The 23,049-nt window shown below is 46.1% G+C and overlaps 1 protein-coding gene across 3 annotated transcripts in view; it reads left to right on the top strand.

The window, feature by feature from the left end:
* Window positions 1-21,292, top strand: part of LOC135549455 (aminopeptidase Ey-like) — an 80,208-nt gene extending 58,916 nt beyond the window's left edge. For 2 of the 3 annotated variants that reach the window (XM_064979436.1, XM_064979437.1), the window contains exons 12-20: window positions 4,535-4,611; window positions 7,925-8,058; window positions 8,154-8,209; window positions 8,314-8,355; window positions 16,434-16,539; window positions 18,626-18,717; window positions 19,344-19,454; window positions 19,687-19,854; window positions 21,148-21,292. In XM_064979436.1, the coding sequence (XP_064835508.1) occupies window positions 4,535-4,611; window positions 7,925-8,058; window positions 8,154-8,209; window positions 8,314-8,355; window positions 16,434-16,539; window positions 18,626-18,717; window positions 19,344-19,454; window positions 19,687-19,854; window positions 21,148-21,292 (931 nt within the window). Of the gene's footprint in view, window positions 1-4,534; window positions 4,612-7,924; window positions 8,059-8,153; window positions 8,210-8,313; window positions 8,356-16,433; window positions 16,540-18,625; window positions 18,718-18,948; window positions 19,455-19,686; window positions 19,855-21,147 lie in introns of those variants that run through there. The other variant, XM_064979438.1, reaches the window with a different exon arrangement.
* Window positions 21,293-23,049: the final 1,757 nt, after the last annotated feature.

Genomic DNA, 23,049 nt, shown 5'->3' with positions numbered 1-23,049 from the left:
GGTTAAGGAGGGGTTAGTACAGTCTGGGGTTAAGGAGGGGTTAGTACAGTCTGGGGTTGAGGAGGGGTTAGTACAGTCCGGGGTTAAGGAGGGGTTAGTATAGTCTGGGGTTAAGGAGGGGTTAGTACAGTCTGGGGTTAAGGAGGGGTTAGTACAGTCTGGGGTTAGTACAGTCTGGGGTTAAGGAGGGGTTAGTACAGTCTGGGGTTAAGGAGGGGTTAGTACAGTCTGGGGTTAAGGAGGGGTTAGTATAGTCTGGGGTTAAGGAGGGGTTAGTACAGTCTGGGGTTAAGGAGGGGTTAGTACAGCCTGGGGTTAAGGAGGGTTAGTACAGCCTGGGGTTAAGGAGGGGTTAGTACAGTCTGGGGTTAAGGAGGGGTTAGTACAGTCTGGGGTTGAGGAGGGGTTAGTACAGTCCGGGGTTAAGGAGGGGTTAGTATAGTCTGGGGTTAAGGAGGGGTTAGTATAGTCTGGGGTTAAGGAGGGGTTAGTATAGTCTGGGGTTAAGGAGGGGTTAGTACAGCCTGGGGTTAAGGAGGGGTTAGTATAGTCTGGGGTTAAGGAGGGGTTAGTACAGTCTGGGGTTAAGGAGGGGTTAGTATAGTCTGGGGTTAAGGAGGGGTTAGTACAGCCTGGGGTTAAGGAGGGGTTAGTATAGTCTGGGCTTAAGGAGGGGTTAGTACAGTCTGGGGTTAGTACAGTCTGGGGTTGAGGAGGGGTTAGTATAGTCTGGGGTTCAGGAGGAGTTAGTACAGTCTGGGGTTCAGGAGGAGTTAGTATAGTCTGGGGTTAAGGAGGGGTTAGTACAGTCTGGGGTTCAGGAGGAGTTAGTACAGTCTGGGGTTCAGGAGGAGTTAGTATAGTCCGGGGTTAAGGAGGGGTTAGTACAGCCTGGGGTTAAGGAGGGGTTAGTATAGTCTGGGGTTAAGGAGGGGTTAGTACAGTCTGGGGTTGAGGAGGGGTTAGTTCATACTGGGGTTAGTACAGTCTGGGGTTAAGGAGGGGTTAGTATAGTCTGGGGTTAAGGAGGGGTTAGTATAGTCTGGGGTTAAGGAGGGGTTAGTACAGTCTGGGGTTAAGGAGGGGTTAGTACATACTGGGGTTAGTACAGTCTGGGGTTAAGGAGGGGTTAGTACAGCCTGGGGTTAAGGAGGGGTTAGTATAGTCTGGGGTTAAGGAGGGGTTAGTATAGTCTGGGGTTAAGGAGGGGTTAGTATAGTCTGGGGTTAAGGAGGGGTTAGTATAGTCTTTGGTTAAGGAGGGGTTAGTATAGTCTGGGGTTAAGGAGGGGTTAGTATAGTCTGGGCTTAAGGAGGGGTTAGTATAGTCTGGGGTTAAGGAGGGGTTAGTATAGTCTGGGCTTAAGGAGGGGTTAGTATAGTCTGGGGTTGAGGAGGGGTTAGTACAGTCTGGGGTTAGTACAGTCTGGGGTTAAGGAGGGGTTAGTATAGTCTGGGGTTAAGGAGGGGTTAGTACAGTCTGGGGTTAAGGAGGGGTTAGTACAGTCTGGGGTTAAGGAGGGGTTAGTATAGTCTTTGGTTAAGGAGGGGTTAGTATAGTCTGGGGTTAAGGAGGGGTTAGTATAGTCTGGGGTTAAGGAGGGGTTAGTATAGTCTTTGGTTAAGGAGGGGTTAGTATAGTCTGGGGTAAAGGGGGTTAGTACAGCCTGGGGTTAAGGAGGGGTTAGTATAGTCTGGGGTTAAGGAGGGGTTAGTATAGTCTGGGGTTAAGGAGGGGTTAGTACAGCCTGGGGTTAAGGAGGGGTTAGTATAGTCTGGGGTTAAGGAGGGGTTAGTATAGTCTGGGGTTAAGGAGGGGTTAGTACAGCCTGGGGTTAAGGAGGGGTTAGTATAGTCTGGGGTTAAGGAGGGGTTAGTACAGCCTGGGGTTAAGGAGGGGTTAGTATAGTCTGGGGTTAAGGAGGGGTTAGTACAGTCTGGGGTTAAGGAGGGGTTAGTACAGTCTGGGGTTGAGGAGGGGTTAGTATAGTCTGGGGTTCAGGAGGGGTTAGTATAGTCTGGGGTTAAGGAGGGGTTAGTATAGTCTGGGGTTAAGGAGGGGTTAGTATAGTCTGGGGTTAAGGAGGGGTTAGTACAGTCTGGGGTTGAGGAGGGGTTAGTATAGTCTGGGGTTCAGGAGGGGTTAGTACAGTCTGGGGTTGAGGAGGGGTTAGTATATTCTGGGGTTAAGGAGGGGTTAGTATAGTCTGGGGTTAAGGAGGGGTTAGTACAGTCTGGGGTTAAGGAGGGGTTAGTATAGTCTGGGGTTAAGGAGGGGTTAGTATAGTCTTTGGTTAAGGAGGGGTTAGTATAGTCTGGGGTTAGTACAGCCTGGGGTTGAGGAGGGGTTAGTATAGTCTGGGGTTAAGGAGGGGTTAGTACAGTCTGGGGTTCAGGAGGAGTTAGTACAGTCTGGGGTTCAGGAGGAGTTAGTATAGTCTGGGGTTAAGGAGGGGTTAGTATAGTCTGGGGTTAGTACAGCCTGGGGTTCAGGAGGGGTTAGTACAGTCTGGGGTTAAGGAGGGGTTAGTATAGTCTGGGGTTAAGGAGGGGTTAGTACAGCCTGGGGTTAAGGAGGGGTTAGTATAGTCTGGGGTTAAGGAGGGGTTAGTACAGTCTGGGGTTGAGGAGGGGTTAGTATAGTCTGGGGTTGAGGAGGGGTTAGTACAGTCTGGGGTTAGTACAGTCTGGGGTTAAGGAGGGGTTAGTATAGTCTGGGGTTAAGGAGGGGTTAGTACAGTCTGGGGTTAAGGAGGGGTTAGTATAGTCTGGGGTTAAGGAGGGGTTAGTACAGTCTGGGGTTAAGGAGGGGTTAGTATAGTCTGGGGTTAAGGAGGGGTTAGTACAGTCTGGGGTTAAGGAGGGGTTAGTACAGTCTGGGGTTAAGGAGGGGTTAGTACAGTCTGGGGTTAAGGAGGGGTTAGTACAGTCTGGGGTTAAGGAGGGGTTAGTATAGTCTGGGGTTAAGGAGGGGTTAGTACAGTCTGGGGTTAAGGAGGGGTTAGTATAGTCTGGGGTTAAGGAGGGGTTAGTATAGTCCGGGGTTAAGGAGGGGTTAGTATAGTCTGGGGTTAAGGAGGGGTTAGTATAGTCTGGGGTTAAGGAGGGGTTAGTATAGTCTGGGGTTAAGGAGGGGTTAGTATAGTCTGGGGTTAAGGAGGGGTTAGTACAGCCTAGGATTAAGGAGGGGTTAGTACAGCCTGGGGTTAAGGAGGGTTCGTATAGTCTGGGGTTAAGGAGGGGTTAGTACAGTCTGGGGTTAAGGAGGGGTTAGTACAGCCTGGGGTTAGTACAGCCTGGGGTAAGGAGGGGTTAGTACATCCTGGGGTTAAGGAGGGGTTAGTATAGTCTGGGGTTAAGGAGGGGTTAGTACAGTCTGGGGTTAAGGAGGGGTTAGTACAGTCTGGGGTTAAGGAGGGGTTAGTACAGTCTGGGGTTAAGGAGGGGTTAGTACAGTCTGGGGTTAAGGAGGGGTTAGTACAGTCTGGGGTTGAGGAGGGGTTAGTACAGCCTGGGGTTAAGGAGGGGTTAGTATAGTCTGGGGTTAAGGAGGGGTTAGTACAGCCTGGGATTAAGGAGGGGTTAGTACAGTTTGGGGTTAAGGAGGGGATAGTATAGTCTGGGGTTAAGGAGGGGTTAGTATAGTCTGGGGTTAAGGAGGGGTTAGTATAGTCTGGGGTTAAGGAGGGGTTAGTACAGCCTAGGATTAAGGAGGGGTTAGTACAGCCTGGGGTTAAGGAGGGTTCGTATAGTCTGGGGTTAAGGAGGGGTTAGTACAGTCTGGGGTTAAGGAGGGGTTAGTACAGCCTGGGGTTAGTACAGCCTGGGGTAAGGAGGGGTTAGTACATCCTGGGGTTAAGGAGGGGTTAGTATAGTCTGGGGTTAAGGAGGGGTTAGTATAGTCTGGGGTTAAGGGAGGGGTTAGTATAGTCTGGGGTTAAGGAGGGGTTAGTATAGTCTGGGGTTAAGGAGGGGTTAGTATAGTCTGGGGTTAAGGAGGGGTTAGTATAGTCTGGGGTTAAGGGAGGGGTTAGTATAGTCTGGGGTTAAGGAGGGGTTAGTATAGTCTGGGGTTAAGGAGGGGTTAGTACAGCCTGGGGTTAAGGAGGGGTTATTATAGTCTGGGGTTAAGGAGGGGTTAGTATAGTCTGGGGTTAAGGAGGGGTTAGTATAGTCTGGGGTTAAGGAGGGGTTAGTATAGTCTGGGGTTAAGGAGGGGTTAGTATAGTCTGGGGTTAAGGAGGGGTTAGTATAGTCTGGGGTTAAGGAGGGGTTAGTACAGCCTAGGATTAAGGAGGGGTTAGTACATCCTGGGGTTAGTACAGCCTGGGGTAAGGAGGGGTTAGTACATCCTGGGGTTAAGGAGGGGTTAGTATAGTCTGGGGTTAGTACAGTCTGGGGTTAGTACTACCTGGGGTTAAGGAGGGGGGTTCGTTCAGCTTGGGTCATGATCATTCAACAATAAGGTCATGATGATAAACCCCAAATCATCTTTAATTCAGTCACCTGACCATCCTGTTCCCATGTCTTTTTAGTTACACCTGGTTGGTCCCCATCAAATGGATGAAGGGAGGAGTTGAGAGAGAGCAACACTGGCTTCTTCAGGAAACAGGTATTTCTAATGCGAGTGTTTGTGTCAAATGAAGCCCAGCATGGGTATAAGTGGAGATGTCCCTGGACTAATGTACAGGTCCATGGGTATCAGTGGAGATGTCCCTGGACTAATGTACAGGTCCATGGGTATAAGTGGAAATGTCCCTGGACTAATGGACAGGTCCATGGGTATCAGTGGAGATGTCCCTGGACTAATGAACAGGTCCATGGGTATCAGTGGAGATGTCCCTGGACTAATGTACAGGTCCATGGGTATCAGTGGAGATGTCCCTGGACTAATGTACAGGTCCATGGGTATCAGTGGAGATGTCCCTGGACTAATGTACAGGTCCATGGGTATCAGTGGAGATGTCCCTGGACTAATGTACAGGTCCATGGGTATCAGTGGAGATGTCCCTGGACTAATGTACAGGTCCATGGTTATAAGTGGAGATGTCCCTGGACTAATGAACAGGTCCATGGGTATAAGTGGAGATGTCCCTGGACTAATGTACAGGTCCATGGGTATAAGTGGAGATGTCCCTGGACTAATGTACAGGTCCATGGGTATAAGTGGAGATGTCGAGGACTAATGTACAGGTCCATGGGTATAGGTGGAGATGTCCCTGGACTAATGTACAGGTCCATGGCTATCAGTGGAGATGTCCCTGGACTAATGTACAGGTCCATGGCTATCAGCAGAGATGTCCCTGGACTAATGAACAGGTCCATGGGTATCAGTGGAGATGTCCCTGGACTAATGTACAGGTCCATGGCTATCAGTGGAGATGTCCCTGGACTAATGAACAGGTCCATGGGTATAAGTGGAGATGTCCCTGGACTAATGTACAGGTCCATGGGTATCAGTGGAGATGTCCCTGGACTAATGTACAGGTCCATGGGTATCAGTGGAGATGTCCCTGGACTAATGTACAGGACCATGGGTATAAGTGGAGATGTCCCTGGACTAATGTACAGGTCCATGGCTATCAGCGGAGATGTCCCTGGACTAATGAACAGGTCCATGGGTATAAGTGGAGATGTCCCTGGACTAATGTACAGGTCCATGGGTATCAGTGGAGATGTCCCTGGACTAATGTACAGGTCCATGGGTATCAGTGGAGATGTCCCTGGACTAATGAACAGGTCCATGGGTATAAGTGGAGATGTCCCTGGACTAATGTACAGGTCCATGGGTATCAGTGGAGATGTCCCTAGACTAATGTACAGGTCCATGGGTATCAGTGGAGATGTCCCTGGACTAATGAACAGGTCCATGGGTATCAGTGGAGATGTCCCTGGACTAATGTACAGGTCCATGGCTATCAGTGGAGATGTCCCTGGACTAATGTACAGGTCCATGGCTATCAGTGGAGATGTCCCTGGACTAATGTACAGGTCCATGGGTATAAGTGGAGATGTCCCTGGTCTAATGTACAGGTCCATGGGTATCAGTGGAGATGTCCCTGGACTAATGAACAGGTCCATGGGTATAAGTGGAGATGTCCCTGGACTAATGTACAGGTCCATGGGTATAAGTGGAGATGTCCCTGGACTAATGTACAGGTCCATGGGTATAAGTGGAAATGTCCCTGGACTAATGAACAGGTCCATGGGTATCAGTGGAGATGTCCCTGGACTAATGAACAGGTCCATGGGTATCAGTGGAGATGTCCCTGGACTAATGGACAGGTCCATGGGTATCAGTGGAGATGTCCCTGGACTAATGTACAGGTTCATGGGTATAAGTGGAAATGTCCCTGGACTAATGTACAGGTCCATGGTTATAAGTGGAGATGTCCCTGGACTAATGGACAGGTCCATGGGTATCAGCGGAGATGTCCCTGGACTAATGTACAGGTCCATGGCTATCAGCAGAGATGTCCCTGGACTAATGAACAGGTCCATGGGTATAAGTGGAGATGTCCCTGTACTAATGTACAGGTCCATGGGTATCAGTGGAGATGTCCCTGGACTAATGTACAGGTCCATGGGTATCAGTGGAGATGTCCCTGGACTAATGGACAGGCCCATGGGTATCAGTGGAGATGTCCCTGGACTAATGAACAGGTCCATGGGTATCAGTGGAGATGTCCCTGGACTAATTACTAATGAAAAGGCTCATGGGTATCAGTGGAGATGTCCCTGGACTAATGACTAATGAACAGGTCCATGGGTATCAGTGGAGATGTCCCTGGACTAATGGACAGGTCCATGGGTATCAGTGGAGATGTCCCTGGACTAATGGACAGGTCCATGGGTATCAGTGGAGATGTCCCTGGACTAATGACTAATGAACAGGCCCATGGGTATCAGTGGAGATTTCCCTGGACTAATGACTAATGGACAGGTCCATGGGTATCAGTGGAGATGTCCCTGGACTAATGAACAGGCCCATGGGTATCAGTGGAGATGTCCCTGGACTAATGAACAGGTCCATGGGTATCAGTGGAGATGTCCCTGGACTAATGAACAGGCCCATGGGTATCAGTGGAGATGTCCCTGGACTAATGTACAGGTCCATGGGTATCAGTGGAGATGTCCCTGGACTAATGGACAGGTCCATGGGTATCAGTGGAGATGTCCCTGGACTAATGGACAGGCCCATGGGTATCAGTGGAGATGTCCCTGGACTAATGAACAGGCCCATGGGTATCAGTGGAGATGTCCCTGGACTAATGAACAGGCCCATGGGTATCAGTGGAGATGTCCCTGGACTAATGACTAATGAACAGGTCCATGGGTATCAGTGGAGATGTCCCTGGACTAATGACTAATGAACAGGTCCATGGGTATCAGTGGAGATGTCCCTGGACTAATGACTAATGAACAGGTCCATGGGTATCAGTGGAGATGTCCCTGGACTAATGACTAATGGACAGGTCCATGGTTATCAGTGGAGATGTCCCTGGACTAATGGACAGGTCCATGGGTATCAGTGGAGATGTCCCTGGACTAATGGACAGGTCCATGGGTATCAGTGGAGATGTCCCTGGACTAATGGACAGGTCCATGGGTATCAGTGGAGATGTCCCTGGACTAATGGACAGGTCCATGGGTATCAGTGGAGATGTCCCTGGATTAATGGACATGGCCAGGTCATGTTATTGTTCATCGTAACAGGAAGTTCTGTGTTGAATCCTAACTTGAGACCAAGGTTGCAAAATTATGGTAACTTTCCCAAAAAGTCCCTGAGTTCTAATGGAATTACTTGGGAATTAGCGGGAAGTCAGGGAATCCTCTAACCAGGATATTCTGGAAAACCAGTGAATTTTGTAAAATCTGGCAGAAAGTTGCCTTTCTGTGACCAGTGTTTGGCTTTCCTCCAACAGACAGACACCCCCCCATGACAACAGCAGGATCTGAGTGGGTTCTGGCCAACCTCAATGTGTCTGGCTATTACAGGGTTAACTACGACATGGACAACTGGGAACGACTCCTCAACCAGCTCACCACAGACCACACGGTCAGTATACGTTATTAATCCAATCTTATGTGGATATTACCTATCAGAGTATGATTCCATATGACGCAATGTAACATCAGAACTTCTGTGTGCAGGTCATTCCTTTAATTAACAGAGCTCAAATAGTGGATGATGCCTTCAATCTGGCCAGGTAAAGCTCTTTCTTACTCCCCCCCACCTACTGTATTTCCTGGTGAACTGTGTGGAAGCTGGGAGCTGATGTGGTTGTGCTGTCATATTGTTGTGTGTTTCCAGGGCCAAGGTGATCAACACGACATTAGCTCTGAGGACCACCAGGTAACTAGAGTAATATATTCTACTATACAGATTATATATTACCAGGTACCTGTCTCAGGAGAGAGACTCCATCCCCTGGGAGTCAGTTCTTATATTATATATTACCAGGTACCTGTCTCAGGAGAGAGACTCCATCCCCTGGGAGTCAGTTCTTATATTATATATCATATATTACCAGGTACCTGTCTCAGGAGAGAGACTACATCCCCTGGGAGTCAGTTCTTATATTATATATTACCAGGTACCTGTCTCAGGAGAGAGACTCCATCCCCTGGGAGTCAGTTCTTATATTATATATTACCAGGTACCTGTCTCAGGAGAGAGACTCCATCCCCTGGGAGTCAGTTCTTATATTATATATTACCAGGTACCTGTCTCAGGAGAGAGACTCCATCCCCTTGGAGTCAGTTCTTATATTATATATTACCAGGTACCTGTCTCAGGAGAGAGGCTCCATCCCCTGGGAGTCAGTTCTTATATTATATATTATATATTACCAGGTACCTGTCTCAGGAGAGAGACTACATCCCCTGGGAGTCAGTTCTTATATTATATATTACCAGGTACCTGTCTCAGGAGAGAGGCTCCATCCCCTGGGAGTCAGCTCTTATATTATATATTACCAGGTACCTGTCTCAGTAGAGAGACTCCATCCCCTGGGAGTCAGTTCTTATATTATATATTACCAGGTACCTGTCTCAGTAGAGAGACTCCATCCCCTGGGAGTCAGTTCTTATATTATATATTACCAGGTACCTGTCTCAGGAGAGAGACTACATCCCCTGGGAGTCAGTTCTTATATTATATATTACCAGGTACCTGTCTCAGTAGAGAGACTCCATCCCCTGGGAGTCAGTTCTTATATTATATATTACCAGGTACCTGTCTCAGGAGAGAGACTCCATCCCCTGGGAGTCAGTTCTTATATTATATATTATATATTACCAGGTACCTGTCTCAGGAGAGAGACAACATCCCCTGGGAGTCAGTTCTTATATTATATATTACCAGGTACCTGTCTCAGGAGAGAGACTCCATCCCCTGGGAGTCAGTTCTTATATTATATATTACCAGGTACCTGTCTCAGGAGAGAGACTCCATCCCCTGGGAGTCAGTTCTTATATTATATATTATATATTACCAGGTACCTGTCTCAGGAGAGAGACTACATCCACTGGGAGTCAGTTCTTATATTATATATTATATATTACCAGGTACCTGTCTCAGGAGAGAGGCTCCATCCCCTGGGAGTCAGTTCTTATATTATATATTATATATTACCAGGTACCTGTCTCAGGAGAGAGACTCCATCCCCTGGGAGTCAGTTCTTATATTATATATTATATATTACCAGGTACCTGTCTCAGGAGAGAGACTACGTCCCCTGGGAGTCAGTTCTTATATTATATATCATATATTACCAGGTACCTGTCTCAGGAGAGAGACTACATCCACTGGGAGTCAGTTCTTATATTATATATTATATATTACCAGGTACCTGTCTCAGGAGAGAGACTACATCCACTGGGAGTCAGTTCTTATATTATATATTACCAGGTACCTGTCTCAGGAGAGAGACTACATCCCCTGGGAGTCAGTTCTTATATTATATATTATATATTACCAGGTACCTGTCTCAGGAGAGAGACTACATCCACTGGGAGTCAGTTCTTATATTATATATACTACCAGGTACCTGTCTCAGGAGAGAGACTACATCCCCTGGGAGTCAGTTCTTATATTATATATTATATATTACCAGGTACCTGTCTCAGGAGAGAGACTCCATCCCCTGGGAGTCAGTTCTTATATTATATATTACCAGGTACCTGTCTCAGGAGAGAGACTCCATCCCCTGGGAGTCAGTTCTTATATTATATATTATATATTTCCAGGTATCTGTCTCAGGAGAGAGACTACATCCCCTGGGAGTCAGTTCTTATATTATATATTACCAGGTACCTGTCTCAGGAGAGAGACTCCATCCCCTGGGAGTCAGTTCTTATATTATATATTATATATTACCAGGTACCTGTCTCAGGAGAGAGACTCCATCCCCTGGGAGTCAGTTCTTATATTATATATTACCAGGTACCTGTCTCAGGATAGAGACTCCATCCCCTGGGAGTCAGTTCTTATATTATATATTATATATTACCAGGTACCTGTCTCAGGAGAGAGACTACATCCCCTGGGAGTCAGTTCTTATATTATATATTATATATTTCCAGGTACCTGTCTCAGGAGAGAGACTCCATCCCCTGGGAGTCAGTTCTTATATTATATATTATATATTACCAGGTACCTGTCTCAGGAGAGAGACTACATCCCCTGGGAGTCAGTTCTTATATTATATATTATATATTACCAGGTACCTGTCTCAGGAGAGAGACTCCATCCCCTGGGAGTCAGTTCTTATATTATATATTATATATTACCAGGTACCTGTCTCAGGAGAGAGGCTCCATCCCCTGGGAGTCAGTTCTTATATTATATATTATATATTACCAGGTACCTGTCTCAGGAGAGAGGCTCCATCCCCTGGGAGTCAGTTCTTATATTATATATTACCAGGTACCTGTCTCAGGAGAGAGACTACATCCCCTGGGAGTCAGTTCTTATATTATATATTATATATTACCAGGTACCTGTCTCAGGAGAGAGGCTCCATCCCCTGGGAGTCAGTTCTTATATTATATATTACCAGGTACCTGTCTCAGGAGAGAGACTCCATCCCCTGGGAGTCAGTTCTTATATTATATATTATATATTTCCAGGTATCTGTCTCAGGAGAGAGACTCCATCCCCTGGGAGTCAGTTCTTATATTATATATTATATATTTCCAGGTATCTGTCTCAGGAGAGAGACTCCATCCCCTGGGAGTCAGTTCTTATATTATATATTATATATTACCAGGTACCTGTCTCAGGAGAGAGACTCCATCCCCTGGGAGTCAGTTCTTATATTATATATTACCAGGTACCTGTCTCAGGAGAGAGACAACATCCCCTGGGAGTCAGTTCTTATATTATATATTATATATTACCAGGTACCTGTCTCAGGAGAGAGGCTCCATCCCCTGGGAGTCAGTTCTTATATTATATATTACCAGGTACCTGTCTCAGGAGAGAGACTCCATCCCCTGGGAGTCAGTTCTTATATTATATATTACCAGGTACCTGTCTCAGGAGAGAGACTCCATCCCCTGGGAGTCAGTTCTTATATTATATATTACCAGGTACCTGTCTCAGGAGAGAGACTCCATCCCCTGGGAGTCAGTTCTTATATTATATATTACCAGGTACCTGTCTCAGGAGAGAGACTACATCCCCTGGGAGTCAGTTCTTATATTATATATTATATATTACATTTACATTACATTTAAGTCATTTAGCAGACGCTCTTATCCAGAGCGACTTACAAATTGGTGAATTCACCTTCTGACATCCAGTGGAACAGCCACTTTACAATAGTGCATCTAAATCATTAAGGGGGGGGGTGAGAAGGATTACTTATCCTATCCTAGGTATTCCTTGAAGAGGTGGGGTTTCAGGTGTCTCCGGAAGGTGGTGATTGACTCCGCTGTCCTGGCGTCGTGAGGGAGTTTGTTCCACCATTGGGGGGCCAGAGCAGCGAACAGTTTTGACTGGGCTGAGCGGGAACTGTACTTCCTCAATGGTAGGGAGGCGAGCAGGCCAGAGGTGGATGAACGCAGTGTCCTTGTTTGGGTGTAGGGCCTGATCAGAGCCTGGAGGTACTGCGGTGCCGTTCCCCTCACAGCTCCGTAGGCAAGCACCATGGTCTTGTAGCGGATGCGAGCTTCAACTGGAAGCCAGTGGAGAGAGCGGAGGAGCGGGGTGACGTGAGAGAACTTGGGAAGGTTGAACACCAGACGGGCTGCGGCGTTCTGGATGAGTTGTAGGGGTTTAATGGCACAGGCAGGGAGCCCAGCCAACAGCGAGTTGCAGTAGTCCAGACGGGAGATGACAAGTGCCTGGATTAGGACCTGCGCCGCTTCCTGTGTGAGGCAGGGTCGTACTCTGCGGATGTTGTAGAGCATGAACCTACAGGAACGGGCCACCGCCATGATGTTGGTTGAGAACGACAGGGTGTTGTCCAGGATCACGCCAAGGTTCTTAGCGCTCTGGGAGGAGGACACAATGGAGTTGTCAACCGTGATGGCGAGATCATGGAACGGGCAGTCCTTCCCCGGGAGGAAGAGCAGCTCCGTCTTGCCGAGGTTCAGCTTGAGGTGGTGATCCGTCATCCACACTGATATGTCTGCCAGACATGCAGAGATGAGATTCGCCACCTGGTCATCAGAAGGGGGAAAGGAGAAGATTAATTGTGTGTCGTCTGCATAGCAATGATAGGAGAGACCATGTGAGGTTATGACAGAGCCAAGTGACTTGGTGTATAGCGAGAATAGGAGAGGGCCTAGAACAGAGCCCTGGGGGACACCAGTGGTGAGAGCGCGTGGCGAGGAGACAGATTCTCGCCACGCCACCTGGTAGGAGCGACCTGTCAGGTAGGACGCAATCCAAGCGTGGGCCGCGCCGGAGATGCCCAACTCGGAGAGGGTGGAGAGGAGGATCTGATGGTTCACAGTATCGAAGGCAGCCGATAGGTCTAGAAGGATGAGAGCAGAGGAGAGAGAGTTAGCTTTAGCAGTGCGGAGCGCCTCCGTGATGCAGAGAAGAGCAGTCTCAGTTGAATGACTAGTCTTGAAACCTGACTGATTTGGATCAAGAAGGTCATTCTGAGAGAGATAGCGGGAGAGCTGGCCAAGGACGGCACGTTCAAGAGTTTTGGAGAGAAAAGAAAGAAGGGATACTGGTCTGTAGTTGTTGACATCGGAGGGATCGAGTGTAGGTTTTTTCAGAAGGGGTGCAACTCTCGCTCTCTTGAAGACGGAAGGGACGTAGCCAGCGGTCAGGGATGAGTTGATGAGCGAGGTGAGGTAATGGAGAAGGTCCCCGGAAATGGTCTGGAGGAGAGAGGAGGGGATAGGGTCGAGCGGGCAGGTTGTTGGGCGGCCGGCCGTCACAAGAAGCGAGATTTCATCTGGAGAGAGAGGGGAGAAAGAGGTCAGAGCACAGGGTAGGGCAGTGTGAGCAGAACCAGCGGTGTCGTTTGACTTAGCAAACGAGGATCGGATGTCGTCGACCTTCTTTTCAAAATGGTTGACGAAGTCATCTGCAGAGAGGGAGGAGGGGGGAGGGGGAGGAGGATTCAGGAGGGAGGAGAAGGTGGCAAAGAGCTTCCTAGGGTTAGAGGCAGATGCTTGGAATTTAGAGTGGTAGAAAGTGGCTTTAGCAGCAGAGACAGAGGAGGAAAATGTAGAGAGGAGGGAGTGAAAGGATGCCAGGTCCGCAGGGAGGCGAGTTTTCCTCCATTTCCGCTCGGCTGCCCGGAGCTCTGTTCTGTGAGCTCGCAATGAGTCATCGAGCCACGGAGCGGGAGGGGAGGACCGAGCCGGCCTGGAGGATAGGGGACATAGAGAGTCAAAGGATGCAGAAAGGGAAGAGAGGAGGGTTGAGGAGGCAGAGTCAGGAGAAAGGTTGGAGAAGGTATGAGCAGAGGGAAGAGATGATAGGATGGAAGAGGAAAGAGTAGCGGGGAGAGAGAGCGAAGGTTGGGACGGCGCGATACCATCCGAGTAGGGGCAGTGTGGGAAGTGTTGGATGAGAGCGAGAGGGAAAAGGATACAAGGTAGTGGTCGGAGACTTGGAGGGGAGTTGCAGTGAGGTTAGTGGAAGAACAGCATCTAGTAAAGATGAGGTCGAGCGTATTGCCTGCCTTGTGAGTAGGGGGGAAGGTGAGAGGGTGAGGTCAAAAGAGGAGAGGAGTGGAAAGAAGGAGGCAGAGAGGAATGAGTCAAAGGTAGACGTGGGGAGGTTAAAGTCGCCCAGGACTGTGAGAGGTGAGCCGTCCTCAGGAAAGGAGCTTATCAAGGCATCAAGCTCATTGATGAACTCTCCGAGGAACCTGGAGGGCGATAAATGATAAGAATGTTAAGCTTGAAAGGGCTGGTAACTGTGACAGCATGGAATTCAAAGGAGGCGATAGATAGATGGGTAAGGGGAGAGAGAGAGAGAATGACCACTTGGGAGAGATGAGGATCCCGGTGCCACCACCCCGCTGACCAGAAGCTCTCGGGGTGTGCGAGAACACGTGGGCGGACGAAGAGAGAGCAGTAGGAGTAGCAGTGTTATCTGTGGTGATCCATGTTTCCGTCAGTGCCAGGAAGTCGAGGGACTGGAGGGAGGCATAGGCTGAGATGAACTCTGCCTTGTTGGCCGCAGATCGGCAGTTCCAGAGGCTACCGGAGACCAGGAACTCCACGTGGGTCGTGCGCGCTGGGACCACCAGATTAGGGTGGCCGCGGCCACGCGGTGTGGAGCGTTTGTATGGTCTGTGCAGAGAGGAGAGAACAGGGATAGATAGACACATAGTTAACAGGGTACAGAAGAGGCTACGCTAATGCAAAGGAGATTGGAATGACAAGTGGACTACACGTCTCGAATGTTCAGAAAGTTAAGCTTACGTAGCAAGAATCTTATTGACTAAAATGATTGAAATGATACAGTACTGCTGGAGTAGGCTAGCTGGTAGTGGCTGCGATGTTGACACTACACTAATCAAGTCGTTCCGTCGAGTGTAATAGTTTCTACAGTGCTGCTATTCGGGGGCTAGCTGGCTAGCTAGCAAGGTTGATTGCGTTCCGTTACTTTAAAGAACGACAATAGCTGGCTGGCTAACCTAGAAAATCGCTCTAGGCTACACAATTGTCTTAGATACAAAGACGGCTATGTAGCTAGCTAGCTACGATCAAACAAAACAAACCGTTGTACTGTAATAGTTACTACAGTGCTGCTATTCGGGGGCTAGCTGGCTAGCTACGTTAGAAGAACGACAATAGCTGGCCAGCTAACCTAGAAAATCGCTCTAGGCTACACAATTGTCTTAGATACAAAGACGGCTATGTAGCTAGCTAGCTACGATCAAACAAAACAAACCGTTGTACTGTAATAGTTACTACAGTGCTGCTATTCGGGGGCTAGCTGGCTAGCTACGTTAGAAGAACGACAATAGCTGGCCAGCTAACCTAGAAAATCGCTCTAGACTACACAATTGTCTTAGAAACAAAGACGGCTATGTAGCTGGCTAGCTACGAACAAACAAATCAAACCGTTGTACTGTAATGAAGTGAAATGAAAATGTGATACTACCTGTGGAGCGACGCGGAATGATGACCGGGTAGTTGGAGTTCAATTCGTTCAATTCGGTAGAGGTTGGCTAGCTGTTGGCTAGCTGTTGGCTAGCTAGCTAGCAGCATTTCCTACGTTAAGGACGACAAATAGCTGGCTAGCTAACCTCGGTAAATTGAGATAATCACTCTAAGTCTACACACTCTAAACTGCACAATTATCTTGGATACGAAGACAACTATGTAGCTAGCTGACACTACGCTAATCGAGTCGTTCAGTTGAGTGTAATAGTTTCTACAGTGCTAGTGGACAGTGGATGTTAGCTAGCTGCTTAGCTAGCTGCTGGGCAGATACGTTAGGACGACGAAATACGATAATTATGCAATTGTCGTTGATACAAAGACGGCTATGTAGCTGGCTAAGAAGAAATTGCTAAGATTAGACAAATCAAACCGTTGTACTATAACGAAATGTAATGAAAAGTTATACTACCTGCGGACCGAAGTGTAGATGCGACCGCTCGCTCCAACCGGAACCGGAGAGACTCCATCCCCTGGGAGTCAGTTCTTATATTATATATTATATATTACCAGGTACCTGTCTCAGGAGAGAGACTCCATCCCCTGGGAGTCAGTTCTTATATTATATATTACCAGATACCTGTCTCAGGATAGAGACTCCATCCCCTGGGAGTCAGTTCTTATATTATATATTATATATTACCAGGTACCTGTCTCAGGAGAGAGACTCCATCCCCTGGGAGTCAGTTCTTATATTATATATTATATATTACCAGGTACCTGTCTCAGGAGAGAGACTCCATCCCCTGGGAGTCAGTTCTTATATTATATATTATATATTACCAGGTACCTGTCTCAGGAGAGAGACTACATCCCCTGGGAGTCAGCTCTCAGGAATCTCAACTACTATATCCTCATGTTGGACCGTGGACAGGCATACGGTGTGCTACAGGTGGGTTCTCACTATCATATGATATATCATTCATTTACAGTTGCAAAAGATCTGTCGTCGTCCCAAATTCTCCAGGTTTTCCAGAAATCCTGGTAGATGGATTACAGATTCCCTGCAAAACCTGGGAATGTTTTAAAAGGTTACTAATTCTGCTACCCTAAATATACAGTATACTGTAGTAATAATATGTTATAGTCTGAAATATTGGCCTCTAGTGACAGACATGAAGCTTCTGCTACCCTAAATATACAATATACTGTAGTAATAATATGTTATAGTCTGAAATATTGGCCTCTAGTGACAGACATGAAGCTTCTGCTAACCTAAATATACAATATACTATAGTAATAATATGTTATAGTCTGAAATATTGACCTCTAGTGACAGACATGAAGCTTCTGCTACCCTAAATATACAATATACTGTAGTAATAATATGTTATAGTCTGAAATATTGGCCTCTAGTGAAGCCATGAAGCTTCTGCTACCCTAAATATACAATATACTGTAGTAATAATATGTTATAGTCTGAAATATTGGCCTCTAGTGAAGCCATGAAGCTCTAGTATCATCTTTAACTGAACATAGTTTTCGTACGTAAAAAAATGACATAGAACAACTTGTCATTATTTGTCTCATAGGCTAAAACAACCACAATATAATCAGCTTATTATGTTCTCTGGAATACTGGAGTCTGATGTGAAACACTGCTATTATTGATTATGGTTGTAGTGCATTAGAAAATGACAGATCAACAACAACACACAGAGGACATAACAAAGATCAACATAGAGGACCTAACAAAGATCAACAGAGGACCTAACAAAGATCAACATAGAGGACATAACAAAGATCAACAGAGGACATAACAAAGATCAACATAAAGGACATAACAAAGATCAACATAGAGGACATAACAAAGATTAACATAGAGGACCTAACAAAGATCAACATAGAGGACATAACAAAGATCAACAGAGGACATAACAAAGATCAACATAGAGGACATAACAAAGATCAACATAGAGGACATAACAAAGATCAACAGAGGACATAACAAAGATCAACATAGAGGACATAACAAAGATCAACATAGAGGACCTAACAAAGATCAACAGAGGACCTAACAAAGATCAACATAGAGGACCTAACAAAGATCAACATAGAGGACCTAACAAAGATCAACAGAGGACCTAACAAAGATCAACAGAGGACCTAACAAAGATCAACAGAGGACATAACAAAGATCAACAGAGGACATAACAAAGATCAACAGAGGACCTAACAAAGATCAACATAGAGGACCTAACAAAGATCAACATAGAGGACATAACAAAGATCAACATAGGACATAACAAAGATCAACATAGAGGACATAACAAAGATCAACATAGAGGACATAACAAAGATCAACATAGAGGACATAACAAAGATCAACATAGAGGACATAACAAAGATCAACAGAGGACATAACAAAGATCAACAGAGGACATAACAAAGATCAACAGAGGACATAACAAAGATCAACATAGAGGACATAGAGGACATAACAAAGATCATAACAAAGAACTAACAAAATTCAGTGCTGTTCTCTCAGGCTTAGCTGAAACAACAGGTCTGATTGGTTCATACTGTACTTCTCTCAGGCTTAGCTGAAACAACAGGTCTGATTGGTTCATACTGTACTTCTCTCAGGCTTAGCTGAAACAACAGGTCTGATTGGTTCATACTGTACTTCTCTCAGGCTTAGCTGAAACAACAGGTCTGATTGGTTCATACTGTACTTCTCTCAGGCTTAGCTGAAACAACAGGTCTGATTGGTTCATACTGTACTTCTCTCAGGCTTAGCTGAAACAACAGGTCTGATTGGTTCATACTGTACTTCTCTCAGGCTTAGCTGAAACAACAGGTCTGATTGGTTCATACTGTACTTCTCTCAGGCTTAGCTGAAACAACAGGGCTGATTGGTTCATACTGTTTGTCTCCCAGGGTTACCTGAAACAACATGTCTGATTGGTTCATACTGTTTGTCTCCCAGGGTTACCTGAAACAACAGGTCTGATTGGTTCATACTGTTTGTCTCCCAGGGTTACCTGAAGATGCAGATCACCCCCCTGTTTGAATACTTCAGGACCATAACGGTTGATTGGACCAGAGTCCCCACTGGACACAACGACCAGTAACAACTCTGTTTTTCAAATTAAATGTTATTTTAAACAATTAAGATACATCATTGTATTTGTAAATATATCTTTCTGTCCCTTCTCTTACAACAGTAAATACACATTATTGGTCAGTTTTCAAAAGGAATGCACTACATAGGGAATAGGGTGCTATTTGGGATGAACCCTTAGATATTACCATAATGTGATGTGAGCCGTTCCACAGCCCTGTCCCTCTTGTCTCTCAGATACAACCAGATCAATATTACCATAATGTGTTGTGAGCCGTTCCACAGCCCTGTCCCTCTTGTCTCTCCTATCTCTCAGATACAACCAGATCAATATTACCATAATGTGATGTGAGCCGTTCCACAGCCCTGTCCCTCTTGTCTCTCCTATCTCTCAGATACAACCAGATCAATATTACCATAATGTGATGTGAGCCGTTCCACAGCCCTGTCCCTCTTGTCTCTCCTATCTCTCAGATACAACCAGATCAATATTACCATAATGTGATGTGAGCCGTTCCACAGCCCTGTCCCTCTTGTCTCTCCTATCTCTCAGATACAACCAGATCAATATTACCATAATGTGATGTGAGCCGTTCCACAGCCCTGTCCCTCTTGTCTCTCCTATCTCTCAGATACAACCAGATCAACGCCATATCCTTTGCGTGTCGTATGGGAGTGGAGCGCTGCAGGGTTCTCACCAGCGATTGGTTCAGAGAGTGGATGCTGAACCCAGACCACAACCCGTGAGTACGAAGCACAATTATTTGGGTTTCCATATCCTGGGTCTTTCCCAAAATTCCCAGGTTTACCAGAAATCCCAGCTGAAGGATTCCTGGAATCAGGAAGGAATAAGTAGGAAAACCGGGACTCCTCCAACTGGTAATTATGGGAAAAGTTGACCAGAATGTTGCAACCCTAAGGATGTTTAGGGTTACCGTGATTGTTTTCCTTCGCTGATGTTGTGTTAATTGGCAGGATTCACCCCAACCTGAAGACAACAGTGTACTGCAACGCTATCGCAGCAGGAGGGCTGGCGGAATGGGACTTCGCCTGGCAGATGTTCAACAATGCCACAGTAGCCACAGAGGCTGCCAAGCTGAGGTCCTCCCTGGCCTGTACGAAGGTCCCCTGGCTGCTAAACAGGTAGGTACAGAGGCTGCCAAGCTGAGGTCCTCCCTGGCCTGTACGAAGGTCCCATGGCTGCTGAACAGGTAGGTACAGAGGCTGCCAAGCTGAGGTCCTCCCTGGCCTGTACTCATCTTTTGCAGCGATTACAGCTGTGTGTCTTTATGGGTAAATCTCTAAGAGCGATTACAGCTGTGTGTCTTTATGGGTAAATCTCTAAGAGCGATTACAGCTGTGTGTCTTTATGGGTAAATATCTAAGAGTGATTACAGCTGTGTGTCTTTATGGGTAAATATCTAAGAGTGATTACAGCTGTGTGTCTTTATGGGTAAATCTCTAAGAGCGATTACAGCTGTGTGTCTTTATGGGTAAATATCTAAGAGCGATTACAGCTGTGTGTCTTTATGGGTAAATATCTAAGAGCGATTACAGCTGTGTGTCTTTGTGGGTAAATCTCTAAGAGTGATTACAGCTGTGTGTCTTTATGGGTAAATCTCTAAGAGCGATTACAGCTGTGTGTCTTTATGGGTAAATCTCTAAGAGCGATTACAGCTGTGTGTCTTTATGGGTAAATCTCTAAGAGCGATTACAGCTGTGTCTTTATGGGTAAATATCTAAGAGTGATTACAGCTGTGTGTCTTTATGGGTAAATATCTAAGAGTGATTACAGCTGTGTGTCTTTATGGGTAAATATCTAAGAGTGATTACAGCTGTGTGTCTTTATGGGTAAATATCTAAGAGTGATTACAGCTGTGTCTCTTTATGGGTAAATCTCTAAGAGCGATTACAGCTATGTGTCTTTATGGGTAAATATCTAAGAGCGATTACAGCTGTGTGTCTTTATGGGTAAATATCTAAGAGCAATTACAGCTGTGTGTCTTTATGGGTCTCTAAGAGTGATTACAGCTGTGTGTCTTTATGGGTAAATATCTAAGAGCGATTACAGCTGTGTGTAGAGCTTTCCACACCTGGATTGAAAAACATAATTCCCCTTTGATATGATGGGGTATTGTGTGTAGACCAGTTAACTTTAAATTCAGCCTGTAACACAACAACATGTGTAAAGTCAAGGAGTGTGAATACTTTCTGAAGGTACTGTATATCATTCCTGCATGAGAACAATTAGTCCTCTAAAATGAAAAATGACATCACAAGCCCTGCGCTTTCAAAAGGCTGTGTTTGTGCATGTTCAGAGCAACACCATCAGGTAAAAAATCGGACTGAGGTCACGTCACCCCCCCCCCCCCCCACACATCTTCATAAGAATCCCACACGAGATGATTCACAAATCCCTTTGTTGTGTTGAAACAGGTATCTGGATTATTCCCTGGATCCAGCTAAGATCCGAAAGCAGGACTGCACCTCCACCATCAACTACATCGCTGGTAACGTGGTGGGGATGCCCCTGGCCTGGGACTTCATCAGGGCTAGGTGGAACTACATCTATACAGAGTAAGTCATCAGGGATAGGTGGAACTACATCTATACAGAGTAAGTCATCAGGGCAAGGTGGAACTACATCTATACAGAGTAAGTCATCAGGGATAGGTGGAACTTCATCTATACAGAGTAAGTCATCAGGCCTAGGGTGGAACTACATCTATACAGAGTAAGTCATCAGGGATAGGTGGAACTACATCCATACAGAGTAAGTCATCAGGGATAGGTGGAACTACATCTATACAGAGTAAGTCATCAGGGATAGGTGGAACTACATCTATACAGAGTAAGTCATCAGGGATAGGTGGAACTACATCTATACAGAGTAAGTCATCATGGATAGGTGGAACTACATCTATACAGAGTAAGTCTAGGTGAAACTACATCTATACAAAGTAAGTCTAGGTGAAACTACATCTATACAGAGTAAGTCATCAGGGATAGGCGGAACTACATCTATACAGAGTAAATCATCAGGGATAGGTGGAACTACATCTATACAGAGTAAGTCATCAGGGTTAGGTGGAACTACATCTATACAGAGTAAGTCATCAGGGATAGGTGGAACTACATCTATGCAGAGTAAGTCATCAGGGATAGGTGGAACTACATCTATACAGAGTAAGTCATCAGGGATAGGTGGAACTACATCCATACAGAGTAAGTCATCAGGGCTAGGGTGGAACTACATCTATACAGAGTAAGTCATCAGGGATAGGTGGAACTACATCCATACAGAGTAAGTCATCAGGGATAGGTGGAACTACATCTATGCAGAGTAAGTCATCAGGGATAGGTGGAACTACATCTATACCTAGTAAGTCTAGGTGAAACTACATCTATACAAAGTAAGTCTAGGTGAAACTACATCTATACAGAGTAAGTCATCAGGGCTAGTTGGAACTACATCTATACAGAGTAAATCATCAGGGATAGGTAGAACTTCATCTATACAGAGTAAGTCATCAGGGATAGGTGGAACTACATCTATACAGAGTAAGTCATCAGGGATAGGTGGAACTACATCTATGCAGAGTAAGTCATCAGGGATAGGTGGAACTACATCTATACCTAGTAAGTCTAGGTGAAACTACATCTATACAAAGTAAGTCTAGGTGAAACTACATCTATACAGAGTAAGTCATCAGGGCTAGGTGGAACTACATCTATACAGATTAAGTCATCATGGCTAGGTGGAACTACATCTATACAGAGTAAGCTATCAGGGCTAGGTGGAACTACATCTATACAGAGTAAGTCTAGGTGGAACTACATCTATACAGAGTAAGTCATCAGGGCTAGGTGGAACTACATCTATACAGAGTAAGCCATCAGGGCTAGGTGGAACTACATCTATACAGAGTAAGTCATCAGGGCTAGGTGGAACTACATCTATACAGATTAAGTCATCATGGCTAGGTGGAAATACATCTATACAGAGTAAGTCATCAGGGCTAGTTGGAACTACATCTATACAGAGTAAATCATCAGGGATAGGTGGAACTACATCTATACAGAGTAAGTCATCAGGGCAAGGTGGAACTACATCTATACAGAGTAAATCATCAGGGATAGGTGGAACTACATCTATACAGAGTAAGTCTAGGTGAAACTACATCTATGCAGAGTAAGTCATCAGGGCAAGGTGGAACTACATCTATACAGAGTAAGGCATCAGGGATAGGTGGAACTACATCTATACAGAGTAAGTCATCAGGGATAGGTGGAACTTCATCTATACAGAGTAAGTCATCAGGCCTAGGGTGGAACTAC

This window comes from Oncorhynchus masou, chromosome 12, assembly GCF_036934945.1.
Source record: "Oncorhynchus masou masou isolate Uvic2021 chromosome 12, UVic_Omas_1.1, whole genome shotgun sequence".
Lineage (NCBI taxonomy): Eukaryota > Metazoa > Chordata > Actinopteri > Salmoniformes > Salmonidae > Oncorhynchus > Oncorhynchus masou.
The sequence above is the reverse complement of the archived record's forward strand: the minus strand, read 5'-3'. Positions and strand labels throughout refer to the sequence as shown.